Genomic DNA, 17266 nt, shown 5'->3' on the forward strand with positions numbered 1-17266 from the left:
TGACGTCGCACCAGGGAGCGCTTTCCCTGTCTCTGGTCTCACTATAAATGTGACCAGTTGTGACAATTATGGGAGCGGGCCGACCACTGACCGCCGAGGATCAAAGATATCAAGAAATATCGTGTGACGTATTTTTTTTATATAGGTACCGGTATAGGTATTTCAAAATCGTTTAAGTAGTAGCTATATAATAAGTAGTAATATGTTGTATTCATAAGTAGTAGTAGGTACATACAAACCTAATTGTACTGCGTAAAATAAGTACAGAGTAACGAGAAAAAATTTCGAAATAGGTACCTAGTCGAATAAGGTACGAAAGTCGAGAACACATCGGCACTGTGCACATAAACAATGAGAATACTTCTTATAACAATTTGAAATCGAATGTAGGTACCGACTATTTATTTTACCAACGTCATGATTAATAATTACTAGTGATTACAGCACAGGTGGACACGTACGCACTACGCAGTTTGACATTGAAGTTGGGCCTTACGAAGCGTGGAATAAACAGCAAAGCAAAGCAAACTTGTTTAATGATTATATCGTTTAGCGATGTTATTGCATATTCGTGCTCGTATTCGTAACTCGCAAGTATAATAATGTATCTAGAAGCCGATTGTTGGTCTCTATCTCTCCAAGCAGTTTCATATATATGCCATCTCTGACTTTAATGTATGTCGTTGGAACTTGACTGCCGATTTGCCGAATGGCGCGCGAGATCCGTCGCGACTCGCGGCTCGCGCACGTCAGTGTAGTTTAGGTATTCGTAGCCGCGTCGCGACTGTACCGTCGGGTGTGATAAGTTTAATGGATTTCGTGCTAAGAAAACACAGCAAGTGACCTTGTGTTGGCGAGTGATTAAATAAATTTCTGACCACTAAAGATATAATATTTCACAATGTCGGATAATACGCAGGATATAATAAAGGAAGCAGCAGCCGCGGCCGCTATGAGTGGATCATTATTTAGCACATTCGATATAATAATGCTAGTCATCTTATTTGGGGCAGCTGTTTGGTGGCTCTACAGTTCTAGAAAGGAAAACAAGAAAGATGATTTGTTGCTCAGTAAATATTCAATTCAGTGAGTGCCAGTATTTATTGTTCTTACGCTTTAAATTAACACGACAAGATAAGAATAATTCTAGATTGCATTAGATTTCACTTCACAAATCACGGCCCGTGTATTTGCCTTTCAAATCTTTGCATAATACAAGTAGGTATGCCTACCTATTAACCTTATTGTTAAGTTTTGTTTGATACAGGCTTCAAGTTATATATTGACATAAATTATAAATTTAATATACTTAGGATGTTAGTACCTAGTACGTATATTGAGAATCACATTAACATTAAATACTTTTTTATTACACAACTTAGGCACATAAATAACATAGCCCTAGTTACTTACTTATTAAAAATAAAAATATCTTAGTACTATTTTCATACAAAGTAAGATATTTTTAATTTCAGGACTAATAAGATAAGTACTTACCTAACTACTTAAAAAATTCGAAAAAAAAAAAGAAGGCACATAGTACTTACGTACCTAACTACATATAAGTTGTTTTATTAATTCCTACGTATTTTATGCACCTACATAATCCCTACCACGTAACTTAGACATTGCACTTTCGTAATTCGTACTAGGTATTATTTTACTGTGTAAATTAATAGGTAGGTTACCTATCGAAGCTTGAAAATTGAACGTATTTCTTATACCTACTTCTTCTTTCATTCTGAGGGGCACGCGTAGGGTTTTTCTTTGATTATAATAAGTATATTATAGGGTTATTATTACAACTCACTTTGAATTTTAAAAGTTGAAAAATAACCAGCGCGCATCTGAAGAAGGCTCTTTAGTCGGGAATGTGAAATATAAATGATGGAATTATTAATTATACCTACCTAACTAAGTATAATCTGCAAATGTAAGCAATTATTTGACTATAATAATTTTAAAATGAAATTCGTAAGGGTTATCTATTCGACGTATTATTAACAAGAATGTTAGGATTTTACTATTTGTTATAATTTTAACCTCCATATAAATAATGCAAAAGTGAACAATTTCGAGTTAAGTACTTACCATGTTTTTTAGCTTGTTTCAAAATTGCAACATCAAAAATTTATTTAAATAAAAAAACTACATTTAAAAAACCGACTTCAAAAACTGAAACGTGTAAAATTGGGTTTTTTTAAACGTAGTATTTTTTATATTTACCTACTTTTTAGTGTCATAAACACAATAATGCTTACACATTACTGCTTCAAGGCAGAAATAGGCGACGTTGTGGTACCCATTATCTAGCCGGTATCCTGATGGTCTCACCATCGCCCATAATCTCTTGCAACGCCAGATGATTCACAAGAGCGTTGCTGGCCTTTTAGATAAATGAACGCACGCGAAGGAATGATAAAAAGAAAACAATAAAATCTAAATTATTATTTATATTGGACTAATCGAGGGACAGCAACAAAGTTTAATTTGAATTAATATCAGTTTATTTTTTCGCCAGGTCATATTTTTTGCTTAATAATCTTAGAACTGAGCACGTGTCATTCTATAATTATACTAATATGGACTCAATGGTCTCTACCGACATACTGTTGCGTTCTTCTGTCCATTGAGCCATCATCAATGAAAATATATTGGCATTGTGTAACATGGAGCAAAACGGGACGGAATGTTTAAGTACGGTGACAGTCCCATATACAGAATGTATGGTAACTCTTTCTAAAGGAGATTTACAGAGTAGAAAACTCCAGCGTTCACGAGCTTTTGGTTCGAGCATTGCCCGCCGACAATAATCGGTACGCTCTCAAGAAGTCTTTGGAAGTAGCGCCGTGTGTGTTCTATACTTGATCAAAGGCCACTCCATATCCGGACTAAGTGCCAAGCCCTTTCTTTCGATAACCATCCATATCAATGTATGGTAAAAGCCCAATTTAGTGACCTATAAATTGCTGAATTAGCTATCCTCTAGGATATAGATAATCCAAGAGCTGGCTGTTCATGATTACCTCCAATATTTAAGAGGAGGGATATAGTATTAATAACTGCCCGCTCATTTTGCCAATGTGCATTAATTTCATAGTTGCATTTCTTCTTTAAAACTATTCAGTTTGAGTCTTGCGTGTCCAACGCCCCAACCCAGGCTTAATACGCCTGATGTTTGCAGTCACTTGCTGCTTTTACTGATGCATTTGAATCAGGCCAGTAATCTGCCGAGTACTACAAAGTTTGGTATAAAATACACTTGCTCTGTAGTTTCACAATGGCATTGCATCCTCATCAACTTAACTTTTCAGGATAGCCAATACGAAATTATAAATACGCGTTAAAGTCATCGGAGACTACGAACCCAGTGGGATTCACTGATCTACTGATATGTACATACATTAACTGAAGATTAAACGTAGGCCATTATCTATACATTACCACTCTAAAATCTGGAGACGTGCGCGGTTGCGATCCTGAAAATCTTTGCGCATACTCTATGGATGCGTGAACGCTCGGATGGAATTCTCTGACGCTGCTTCCTTATAAACACTATGAGAACCGCTGCTATATTTTGATGGAGGGCATGAACCTTATGCCGTTTTTCGTCGTACCATGTTATTACGCGTTCGAGTCTGCCTTTTGTCTTAAGACACCTTATACGAGCCTTAAAGCTCTTTGCCGAATTCTTTACTCCACGGTAAAAATATTAAAGTAGATATATTATTATATTTTCAATGCGTATCTTAAACGCGGGTCGAAGTCTACTATCAATTGCCGATATGGTGTATCGTGATGATATAATAAGTTCACAAACTGGATTATGTTGTTTGCGTAATATTGTTTAATCTATGTTAATTTTAATATCTAGTGGGCCTTGAACATTCTTTGAATGATCAGTTCGTTTTTATTAGTAGGCAAATATTTTATTTTTAGGAAAATTTACAAATAAACACTAAGCAAGTTAATCAATAAAACTACTTACTTGGGTTATGATGTGAAATTTTTAGTCTTTTATGTACAACAATGGTTTTATAAGCTGAAAACTCTCTTTTATATTCTTTGGTTTTTCTTACATTGATGGTTTTTTAACTGATTTCAAAAAAGGAGGAGGTTCTCAACGTCGCTGTTCTTTTTATATGTTTGTTACCTCAGAACTTTCGGACTGGGTGAACCGATTTTGATAATTATTTTTTCATTTGAAAGCTTGAGTTTCTCGTGTTGCAATTGCAATGGAATCCCATTGCAATTTGGTCCAGATCTGACACTGGCATCTAAGAGAAAACCATAAAACTCTTAAATTTGCTATAAGTATATGCGCGATAAATTTACGAATACGAAACTCAACATCGCGCCAACCGCGATTCTTTTTTATCGAAAAGAATATACTTTAAAAAAAGTTTGGTGACAGTTTGGTCAGGTTCTAATAATGGGATCCATGGCAAAATAACGGAATCCATGGCAATTCTTAGGAGCAAATTAATGATACTCTACCGAATGATGATCAATGGAACTCCTTGACGACTTACAGTAAGGGTGCGATCTGTGGCAAAATTTCTAACTGTCTGTAATCAAATTGCATTGCGCTTAAGTTCATTGATGCATTGCAAAATTTAGTAGATCTTCACATATTTAGACAAATTATTAGTTAGTGTACTTCCGATTCACTAAAAATCAAAATAAATTTAAAAAAAAAAACAACCGACTTCAATAGCACTATTCCAAAACAATAGATATAATATGCAGCCAAATTTTCCTACCGACTTATTGAGTTTCAAAAGTGAAACTTCCTATTAAAATATTAGCCATTCTTATAGCTAGTTGGTACATGATACACGACTAATACACTATCTTGAAGGTTTCAAATAAGAACTTGTGTTATGTGGTGTGTCGCCATTGCTTACTGTCTGCGTTTGCGTCTGGTTTTATGTTATAAAATCTTAATAGTTGTATATATCTTGTAGTTGCTCGCTTGAATGGCTTTGTTCGTTGCGGCGTAGTGGAAGGAGTTGTTAACTTCCCTAAGATATGTGCGCGATGTTCTTTTTTGGGCCTAATTGTTTGTCTAAGGTTATATATTCACTTATAGCTAAACATACGCTTCCTCACGCAGCTTCTCTGTGCGAGTATAGTACTAATCCGGTCTAGTCATTATTGGCTTGTTCGTGTTGTCTTCGTAGTTTCTGACACCCTTGTACCTGGGACTTCCCCATTCTTTTTCCTCCCCTGGGAAGTACAGAGCTGGTCTTAGAATTTAATAAATTTTTTTGTTTTTTATCACGCGAATCGTAATGTAATACTGATGCTAATTGACATTGTAATTATTAACAGTGAGGCTAATGAACTCAATGTTATTATCACTATACCTCTAACTTTATTGTGCCAGAGCATATCTATGCTTCTCTTAATGAATTTGCTTATCAACGAATTTATTTCTTTGAGATATGTACATAGCACAGCCATTAAATAAATAAAATAACATTTCTTTCAATATTTTTTGCAATACAGTTTTCCAAACTTTAATTGCTGGGGTAAGTAATTTAAGTAAAGTAATTGTTAGACTGTTAGTACTATGATGTCATTGTAATATTTTATCATCATACAGTATCTGCTAACTTCATTTCAATTTAATGTAGACAATAGAATAGAATCGATATATATTTATTTATCGTAGGCTGTGACAATAACATAACATATTGCAATAACACTTGGTAACCATCATGAAGCCACATCAGTTTGTAAAGGGGCTTTGAGATGGGGAGAAGAACTGATAAGAAACTCCCGGCCAATCTTTTAAATCATATAATTAACAAAATTGCTGAGTATATTTTTTATTTCTTAATATAATATAACTATACAACTTATACGTAGCTTGCGCAGAACCAGACAAGAACCATGCATTATTATCCTCTATATATAATCTAATATATTCCGTAAAATTCCTAAATCTTTTAAAGTGAATTTTATTATATTTTATAATATACTCCCAAATAATTATCAATTAAAACAATTACTTAAATGTATCGTAAAATAATTTTATATCTAAAACCTATTATAATGTGAAAAATTATTTGAATGATAAAAATAGTTGGGACTAATAATGTTTTAAAATTATTGTTATTGAATATTATATTATACTCATTTGAATACTATGTTTAGAGTTACTTTTGTACTTCATCCTGACTTGCACCAAATAACATATAAAGTTTTACAGTGAATAAACTTTTTTGAATTTGAATATATATACTTGTATAGTTAGTCTTCTTTTCAAAGAAGCTTTAATAAGTTTGCTAATGTAAAAAAAGTTTCAAAATATTTGTAATTGTCACATGATTACTTCCAATAAAGTATTTTAGTCACAAAGTCAGCTCACCAGGTAAGACGAATTTCATTATTGAACAAAACGATCAAAAAAGTTGAGTCATTGTTGGCTTGTTCATGCTGTCTTGAGACTTCTCCGTTCTTTTTACTCCCCTGGGAAGTACAGAGAAAGTCTTAGAATATAATAAAAACTTTGTTTTTTATCACGCGAATCGTAATGTAATGATACTAATTTACATTCTAATTATTAAATGAAAGGCTAATGAACTCAATGTTATTATCACTATACCTCTAACTTTATTGTGCCAGAGCATATCTATGCTTCTCTTAATGAATTTGCTTATCAACAAATTTATTTCTTTGAGATATGTACATAACACAGCCATTAAATAAATAAAATAACATTTCTTTCAATATTTTTTGCAATACAGTGTTCCAAACTTTAATTGCTGGGGTAAGTAATTTAAGTAAAGTAATTGTTAGACTGTTAGTACTATGATGTCATTGTAATATTTTATCATCATACAGTATCTGCTAACTTCATTTTAATTTAATGTAGACAATAGAATATATATATATATATATGTATATATATATATATATTTATCATAGACATTGACAATAACATAACATATTGCAATAACACTTGGTAACCATCATGAAGCCACATCAGTTCGTAATCATTAAAAAAATTACCTAAATGTATCGTAAAATAATTTAATATCTATGGCCTAGTATAATGTGAAAGATAATTTGAATGATAAAAATCGTTGGGACTGATGTTTTAAAATTATCTATTGTTATTGAATATTAAGTGTTATACTCATTAATAAAACTGTAAACAAAATTTTAGTTAAAAATCTTGAGTTAAAAACATTTCATCCTGACTTGCACTAAATAACATAATATAAAGTTTTACAGTGAATAAACTTGGTTTGAATTTGAATATAGGTACTATAGTTAGTCTTCTTTGTTAAAGAAACTTTAATAAGTTTGCTAATGTAAAAAAAGTTTCAAAACATTTTAAATTATAACATGATTGCTACCAATAAAGTATTTTAGTCACAAAGTCAGCTCGCCAGGTAAGACGAATTTCATTATTGAACAAAACGTTCAAAAAAGCCTCCGGCTTCAGTGTAATGCCCGCAAAGATAAAACTTGATTTTCGGTTCATTCCGCCAGCAGCCAGTACTCGGTAAATTAAGTGATGCCATGCGCAAATAATTTATACCAAAGTTTTACTTCTTACGTCAACCACATATTTGCTCAACCAAGTGATGATTACAATCATAATTATACGCTTATGTCAATATTATTTGTCAGTAATCGTGTGCTGAATTAGAAGGACAACTAGGTATAATCTATACAGCCCGAGGTATACCTCGGATAATCGGAATAATCTATACATGTGGATGGGTCACATGGCTCGAGGTATTTTAAGTGTTCCGTACCCGTAAAATAATGTCTTATAAGTGGACCTTACATCGCCTTATAATTATGTTGTTTTCTACTGTTAAAAGGTAGGTTTCCAGTTTTTTTTACTTACTAAATTCTTTAAATTCTTTTTTTTATTATTAACTGTCTCAAAAGTACTTTTAATAAATAGGCTTATGTGTGTTGATATTTTATGTACATATACCATACATAATACTTAAGTATATAAACATTATAATGCTACCATGACTAACTTGATTGCCCCCTTATCCGAGTTCTTACAAATTTGATCCAGGTGGTTCACGCTCGTTCTGATCTTAGCTGGTTTAACCTTTGATCCATTAATGTCTTGTGTGGTAAATAAATACTAAACGGTGGTCTCATGCCGTTGTCATATGGCAACGGCAGCAAACAGGAGGTTAATGCTTTGCTCCATTACAGTTAATCTTGAGGAGCATGTCAGCAGCTACCTGTGTGTATAGGTCCCGTAGTGGAAACAAAGAAACGGATCGTCCCATGCGCCATGTCTAAGGAGTAGTTGTAGTAGCTGACTGAAATCTTGGGGGACTTTAACGCACATTTTTACGATTCCACAGCGATCTGTGCATTATTTTCCAGTCACGTATCCAAGTTGGTTGAATCGCTCGCGAGGCTCTCATTAGAGGACTCCTTATTGGATATTTTACTGAAGATACATATCGACAGCTTGTATCCGTCTAACTAGTAACTAGTAAATCTCGAAAATTTAGGAGAGCATCATGAACCGCCATCTCTTGGCATATCTAGAAGAACTTAAGTCATTTGATCAATAACCGACAGTGCAGTCCCCATGATTGATCGGCTGGCAATTGAAAGCAAGGAAGAAGGCTAATATTGTCTGGATATAGCTAAAGCTTTCGATTGAATTTGGCACAAGGCGCTCATCGCCACTCTTCCATCATATAGAAAGTTCCTCTCCGAAAGTTTTTGCAAGTGACGGTTGCTGCTTAGATCGTAAGCACGTGAACGCTGGTGTTCTCCAAGTCTGTGTGCTGATGACAGTACTGGAGAAATGCAGGAGCTGTACATGTAGGTCCTCCTCAGAAAAAAGTCGAAAAAAGTGTAAAAAGAAACGTGTTTTCCGTATGGAAACCTTGACCTTTATGTCACTGAATAGGGCAGAATGAAGGTAAAATGCGTGTTTACCATAAAAAAAACATTTGCGGTATCACCACTCTTCGGCAATACTTCCCTTAATGCTTCGCCTAGTATCGGAATATCGAGTCACGAAATCATGAGCGATTGCCAATTCCCGATCTGGACAGCAACACCAAAATTGGTTTCGAGGAAACTGGGGGTCATTGAGAGCGACTCAACTGGCCCAAGCTGGCGCACATTATAGCGCTCTACAAGGTGTACCTTTTGACCGGACCTGTAGGTCCGGCTATAATATATGGAATAATGCTCTCATCTCTGGTCTGCTGGATCCCAGTCTCAGCTCGAACTATTTGACCGCTTGCAACGTAGAGTTGCTCGAATTTTCGCAGATTCAGTAATCTGTTAACGGCTCGAACACTTGGCATTGCGCAGAGACATCGCTTCATTGTCTGTCCCCTACTGCATTTATCAGGGGCGTGCTGATAATTGATAATACGTGATTATTTTGATAGCAAAGTGAATGTGAATGTTGTTATGGTAATAAAATATTCAATTACGCTGGTATACGTTACGCATTTATTCCCAATAAGGTAATCCGCAGTTGCTGAACTACTTATTTGATTAGATCACGTGTGAAAGAGGGTCATGATACCCGATATGAAGATGAAATCACCGTGCGTGAACAATGCGATCATTTATTTTATTCGTGCCCTTGCAACGGTGGTCCGTTCATCCTTGATGTAATTGATAAGGAAGATTTTGGCGACACTACAGCTGATATCATGTCTTAATATTATGTTATTTATTTTAACTGTACTGTATTAAACGAAATAATTACTACTGGGTTACATTATCACCGTCGCTTTGTTACGATGTTTAAAACAAGCAGCACGATATTATTATCAATAGATAAATAACGATTTATTTTTCCAGTATATATAAATTGATGTAAAGGTACGTGTTGTGTTGTGATGCTGATCATTACTATAATGATGAAAAATCAATGTATCATATAATATAATCAGTAAAGAAAGTATTTATTTTTCTGGCAGTACTATTATAGCGACACAGAACAACAGAACTATTTACAACAAAACGTAACAATGAAAACTTCAAAAATAAAGCAGTTACAGCTCGAGAATATCACGACATTTACCTAAGAGTAATGAAACTACAAACCGTACTGACGCAACAGGATGAAAACTAGGGAGGAAATTTCATGTAGGTATAAAATTGTACAAGAAAGACTTCATTAAAGGGCAAAGAACAATTGGTCTATATTTCCTTCATCTAGTCCACAGTCATACAGAGAATGGTCTCTAGATATAGATTTTTAGTACATCTACATTGTATAGTATAGGTATAGAGCACGGCTGGCAACCTTGGTTTGAACCTTAACATAATGTGTCGCCGATTGAATTTAATGGAGGAAGTCATGCTCTAGAGTCTAGACTACACAATATGACCTTGCTATATATATATGCTATAACATCTATTTCAAATGGAGATTTTGAACGATATACGGCGAGCAAACGTATCACGGAACGAAAATGATTCTCATATTATTATTATTAATATTCTACTAGTCCCGCGCCGTTGCGTTGTCCCGCTTGGACATAAAGCAGCAAAAATACTATGTCTGCATCTTGCATGTTAGTATGTTGTCACGACCTCTCCTATTCATGCAAAATTTCGCATAAATTGGTCCAATAGTTTCAGTCCGTACCTACAAAACGAGAAACAAAAATTAAAAAAAATCTGGATAATATGTTCTATTTCTCTTCTTACATCTCCCTGACTCAGTTTGGAGATTTTTATTTCTATGTAGGTACAGACATTCAACCTCTACAGTTTTCTTACAAGAATGAATATAATATTTGAACATATTTCCTAAAGTAATCAGTCTGTTTTACTTCGGAAAAAACTTAGAAGAACTAATGGGAAATGTACAAGATGATTTAAATATACTACAAAAGTGGTTTCAATGTAACCTTTTAACTATCAATGCCTCCAAAACATCATATATGATATTTAGTGCCAAAAATAAAAAACTTCCTAACATTCCTAATCTTACCATTAACGGAGAAGTATTGCAAAAGACTTATGAAGAAAAATACCTAGGATTGACACTCAATAAACACCTAACATGGAAATCACACCTAATAAATATAAAAAACAAACTTTCATCTCTAGTAGGCTCTCTACACAAAATAGTTCGGTGTATTCCAAAACAAGCTCGACTATTGATATATAATGCCCTAGTTAAGCCACACTTACTTTACCTCATTGAAATATGGGGTAATGCAGGTAAGACCAATATAAAACCAATCCAAACCCTACAAAACCGAATAATAAAAATTTTACATAATTACTAGCTGACCCGACAGACGTTGTTCTGTAGATAATAAAAATAATACAGTTATATAGGAATTTGCAAATAATATTTCAAAACATCAATAATTGTTTCGTAAAAAGTGCTCCCTGTTGTTATAATGAAATTGTTTCACAGCGGAACTGTCAAACCGTGCGTCACTAAATTCTCTCATAGAAAATATGTCCATACAAAACAAATATTGGAAATAAAAATAATTATGGGTCCCAAATCGAAATAAAAACTATCCTATCTCTTAAGTTGGACTAAACTGCACTCCATGAAGTAATCCCCATTGAAATCCGTTCATTAGTTTAGGAGTCCATTGAGGACAAAGATTATGACACGAGATTTATATATATTAAGATAAGATGACTACTTAACTCCTACAGAAACTATTTACAAAGAAACGAAACTATTGAACATTACTCAACTTTACAACTACTACACATGCATACTTATATATAAGATAACTCATAGACTCATTCACTCAAATACAACATTCACAACAAAACACAATACCAACAAATATGTCGTACCAGTCACCTTGTATTACCTAGTATTAGAACTAACTATGGTAAAAATAATATAACATTTGCAGGAGCACAGCTATACAATAAGCTTCCGAAAACTGTTAGAGAAGCGACTTCGCTCAACATCTTCAAAAAAAGGCTGCTATATCATTATTAACAAAGCAATGAATAAAAACATCTTGTTATAATAACAATAAAATATATCTTGTAACTTGGACCACCGCCTTAAAAAACCGGAAAGCAGCAATGAGCAAATTCGCCTCTCACTCACTGATTTATGTTCTCATGTAAGTGACGACAGTCTTAATGAGAAATTAAAGTTCTTTATAGCGAAAGTATTAAAAACTCTTTGATTTACATGAAAACAAAATATACAGATGAGAGGGAGAGAGACAACCCACAAAAGTTTATAAACATTATAAACAATTATATTTCCATATCAAATTACGAAAATAAATAACCAACGACTGTAAGTTTTTGGATTCTTATTAATGATACCAAATTTTATATTAAATATAAAATTAGCTTTACGTACCTATTATATATTTATTGTTAACTAGCTGACGATATAATCGATAAATAAAAGACCTACACCTTTGTATAAAAGAAACTTAAAACAAACAAAAGGAATCCTTTTTTTATCAAAACAAATAAGAATAATGCTCGGAATGAATGAAATTTTATTACCATTTTCGATTTATTACTTATAATGTTGCGTTACCTACAAAATAGAGTTTTCCTGAAATACTGGCTATTTATAACTGAGGTTTCAATTTGATGTTGACAGACACATACAGTTATGATACAGTCTGTTAATCTATTAAATGCTTTCTGATAAACTATACTTTTTGATTTGTTTTGTGGTGCAATATTTTTATTAAATTATATTAAATTTTATTTTTTGACAAAACATAAGATTTATCAATCTACTTCGTTTGTTGCCAAATATCAAATAATAGATATTGTTTGCGCTAAGAATATTAATTTGTGACAAAACCTTGAGATTTATTAATATACATAAAAATAATCTCTGTAACTGTGACTGTAGTTAATGTACCAACTATAGTTACCTAAATTTAAAACAATGGACACATCAAAGGAAAAACAAAATCGTTTGTTAATTCCGAGCATTTTCATATTTGTTCACCTTTTAAACTTTTTCTCTGGACTTCAACAATTAATTTAAGATCAAAATTAACCAAATCGGTACAGTCGTTCTCGAGTTTTAGCGAGACTAACGAACAGCAATTCATTTTTATGTATATAGATCAAACTATATTCCTTCACTATGCCGCATGTGATGTCACCATACCAGGTAATAATAGGTACGGTCTACGTATAGCTACGTCATGGAGCTTCATCACCTAATTTATCGTTAATAATTAAAGTGACTGGTAACTTCCTTGTTGACTTGAGCCACAGCGAAAATCATAAACGAATCATCACGCAAATATTTTCTCGAGCTAATTTCAATCTGAAGCTGTCCCAATATACCCATTAAGTCATTCTTATCGCCTTATTTTGGGACGCATGAACTGCAATTTCCATACAAACTTTATATCGCTGGTAAGGTATACGTCGTCCCATTGACAGACAGCGTACATTGGGACAGAAAAGTCAATGATAGTTACGATTTTTATCTCAAGTAAGAGATAGACTGAATATTGGGAACGGCCGTAAGAGAATAATATTTTGACAATTTTACTGGTCGTTAGTTTATGAGGCCGTCGCTAATTGGTCTATGTATTTCTTTTTTTTATTATATAGTCATTACTTTTTAGTTAAGTATGCATTAGTGCAATTAACTAATTGTTATCTAATTGAATCGGCCTTGTAGGTCCCAAAAACAAACTTCGACAGTTGACCACAACGCACGGGCCGAGCGTAGCGTGCCGCGGCAGCGTCCGGCGACTGCCAGAACCGAATCGGCTCTTGTTAACTAGTAGGTCCCAAAACAAATTTAAATAATAGTAAATTGTTTGTCCAGTACCCGTATTAATAGACTCAGCCGAGAGTTATTTCTAAAGTTTAAACAGCGCCATGAAAAGAAAAAAAAAATATATATTAGGAAAAACGCTCATAAAAAAGCTATTGTTATTAGGTAGTGCGGTATCTAGTTGGAGCGCAGCGGAGACCAATCCTTAATTTAAGTCAATCACACAAACTTAAATGTAACGTACTCTCGGAGTGTTCCATTTTCAAATACCGTAATTCCTTTAAAATTTATTTACAAATGGTATGTCCACAAACTTTCGTATTTATAAACGTGGTGCATCAGAATATGCTTTATTGGAATTCGCCTTATAATATAAGTCATACAGAAATGTATTTAATGTATCTACATAAATAGTAGTTATAATATATTACTTAAATCGTAGTTGCACAGCACAATTCGCCAATAATTCATTATTCAAAAATATTTAGTTTTATGTAAGTACCTATCTATATTAAAATATTAATTTGTTTCCAAAAGTGAACACAAATTATTGTCAAATTTAATTATGTTCTGGAGCAAAGAGGATGTAAAATGTAAATGCTACGTAATAAAATGCGGGACTGCCTAGGAAAAATTGGAATTTAGTTTAGTAGGTACTAGTTGACCCGGCAAACGTTGTTTTACCATAGAAAATAATTTTCAGTATCGACTGTTTTTTTCCGACGTACTTTACAAATCTGAGTACCACGAAGAAGTGTTTTCATTTTTCGTGTTGATATATAGCATACTACCTGACCCAGCAAATGTTGTATTGCCATAAAAGTTAATAATAAAAAATGGGGTATGAAAAATAGATGTTGGCCGATTCTCGGCCCTATCCGATATTCACACAAAATTTCATGCAAATCGGCTCAGTCGTTTCGGAGGAGCTTGGTAACAAACACTGCGACACGGGAATTTTATATATTTAGAAGTTGAACGTGCAGTGATCGTTGATCGGCGACGATGAATAATCCGGCAAGTTTAAAAGCGAATAGTTTCTTATAATGTAGTGGATTTCGGCTATCTGCACTTTTACAAGATTATAGCCGTCATCTGTCAATCTGTCAATGACTGCACGTTTCATACAATCGAGTGAATCGTTTTTTTTCTTAGACTTTCGAGAGAGTTTCGCTAAGATGTTCTCGAGTAAAACTAAAGCAAAATCCAGCTAATGTCAGACGATAAATGTTGTATTCAGTTAATAATTATTAGTAAAATATATGTAATAATTATGTAAATAGCATGTACGACCTAGTTTAAATAATCTTATATTACTTATTTGATAATAGTATGAACCTGTAATTGTACTCTAGTTACACTGTTTTGTTTTTCAATTTGTTATTTAGTTGCTGTAGATTCATCTATAAGAAATAAAATAAAAATATTTTTTTGTACCTGTACATTTTTGCATGAGCGCAATGAAAGAATGCTGGGCATAATGCTGGGGAGAGTTTCTTGCGCCGCTTCTTCTCTCTTAGAGCGTCATTTGTTTCGGAAGCGGTAGTAGTATCTATTATATTAGAAATTACATCAAAAAGAATTCTAAAGAAATCAATTTTGCTAAAATAAATGCCTTGCACTTTATGCCTTTATGCATTCTAAAAGATATCTAAAAATGTTCATAAATAAAAACTACTGGGACAAACTATGTAAAAAAATTATGGGACTAAATGGCATCTATTCTGCATCGAACTAAAGGATCGTAAACCGGACCATAAATCTCAGAGTAATCGGTGTACATACATAAAAAAATACCGATCGAATTGATAACCTCCTCCTTTTGAAGTCGGTTAAAAAATAAATTTATTCTTCCCAAAATAACTATTACATGAGCACGAAGTCGCAGGTAATAGCTAGACTATATAATTTACAATAATTGTTTACATAATCATATTCATCATTACATAACATTGGGCTATGAGATTGTGCACAAGGTGATTGTAATATAGATTGAAATATAGCAAAACAGTAATTCGAAAGTTCACGATACTTAAAAATGGTGTTACGTCATCATATTTCCTACATTTATTCTTGAGTTTATTAATGCCGGTTAATATAAACAAGAAACGGATGGTAGTATGCCCAGTAATATTTACTACGCGACGTATTTGAAAACTGCTTCTATAAACACCAACCGTAATGACATTTTACTGATAGATAGATTGTCATTACCAACGGATGAGAGACTTCCGATAACTGACAGTAAGATATTTGTAGGGAATGAACGATTTTAGCGAAAATGCTTTAATATATTTTTACTTCAGTATGCTGTTCAAGTTCCCAGCCATCTTGTTACTGATAGGTGAATAAAAAAGGAAATAAAGCAAAGCAAAGGAAAATAAAAATCCCCAAATTTTTTTGTTTTTTTTTTTCTATTTTTGTGTGAAAATGTTAATGTGGTTCACAGAATACATCTACTTACCAAGTTTGAACAGTATAGTTCTTATAGTTATGGAAAAATGTGGCTGTGACATTCCGGAACAGACAGACAGACATGACGAATCTATAAGGGTTCTGTTTCTTACCATTTGGCTACGGAACCCTAAAAAGATGTATAATATACGTATAATGGCGCTTTGAGAGAGAAGAAACAGCCCAAGAAATAATCGGTAGGATTATTTTTTTTTCTAAAAATAACTATAATTGATAGCAGGCAGTTAATAAATCTGTTGCTGAGTAACAAGATTTACTGTAGAGTTATTAATGAAAATGTCTGAACAAAGTTTGGGACTTAATTAAGTGTTAAGTACTGTACATTTGTTTGGCCTTTCGCCCCGTACCTGTTGTTAAGTACGTAGTGAGAGGTCAACTAGTAGTCGAACGTCTTAATAGTTAAAAATAAACTTACAATTATTTAAATAAGCTATTAATTGTTGTGACATTACAAAACTTAGTTATTTCTTTTATTTGAAAAAAATGATGAGACATGAGTAGCAAATGGCGAGACGTAAGACACAAACCTACTCTGAATTTGATAAAAAATTAATTACTTATATATACTTTAATTTAAATATAGACTGTAAAGATGCTGTGCAATTGTTTAGTAGTGATACTAATATGATAAAAACTAGGTATCTTATATCTTTAAACGAGCAATTCTTGTGTATATATTATGTACCTAATCTGAATCCAGGATATATATATATAATTTGCTTGATATTCTGAAGCTATTAAATGTCATTTGATGATGAGTTAACAGACAAACAAATAATGCTGTGGCTATTGGCTGTAATCTACCAACTGTTAACATTTATGTTACCACGATTCATACAAATAAATCAATTTAACTTCATTTAATTACGGTAATCAAGAACTTATATCGAAATGGTCCTCACAATTACACCTACACACAAATTGATCTCCTACTGGATTACCTACCTTTGTCTTACCATTATTCCTCGCATTTTCGGAGTCTGCGAACATGAAAATGTATGTTTATGAATTTATTTCTTAAAAAAGAACAAAAGTTCACTTACAGAGAGAACAATA

The 17266-nt window shown here is 33.2% G+C and overlaps 1 protein-coding gene across 1 annotated transcript in view; it reads left to right on the forward strand.

Moving 5' to 3' along the window:
- Positions 1-732: 732 nt before the first annotated feature.
- Positions 733-17266, forward strand: part of LOC126966923 (NADPH--cytochrome P450 reductase) — a 49650-nt gene continuing 33116 nt past the window's right edge. The window contains exon 1 of the mRNA XM_050811216.1: positions 733-1086. Within this exon, the coding sequence (XP_050667173.1) occupies positions 902-1086 (185 nt within the window). The 5' untranslated portion in view covers positions 733-901. The remainder of the gene's footprint in view (positions 1087-17266) is intronic.

The sequence above is a fragment of the Leptidea sinapis genome, chromosome 11 (genome assembly GCF_905404315.1).
Source record: "Leptidea sinapis chromosome 11, ilLepSina1.1, whole genome shotgun sequence".
NCBI lineage: Eukaryota > Metazoa > Arthropoda > Insecta > Lepidoptera > Pieridae > Leptidea > Leptidea sinapis.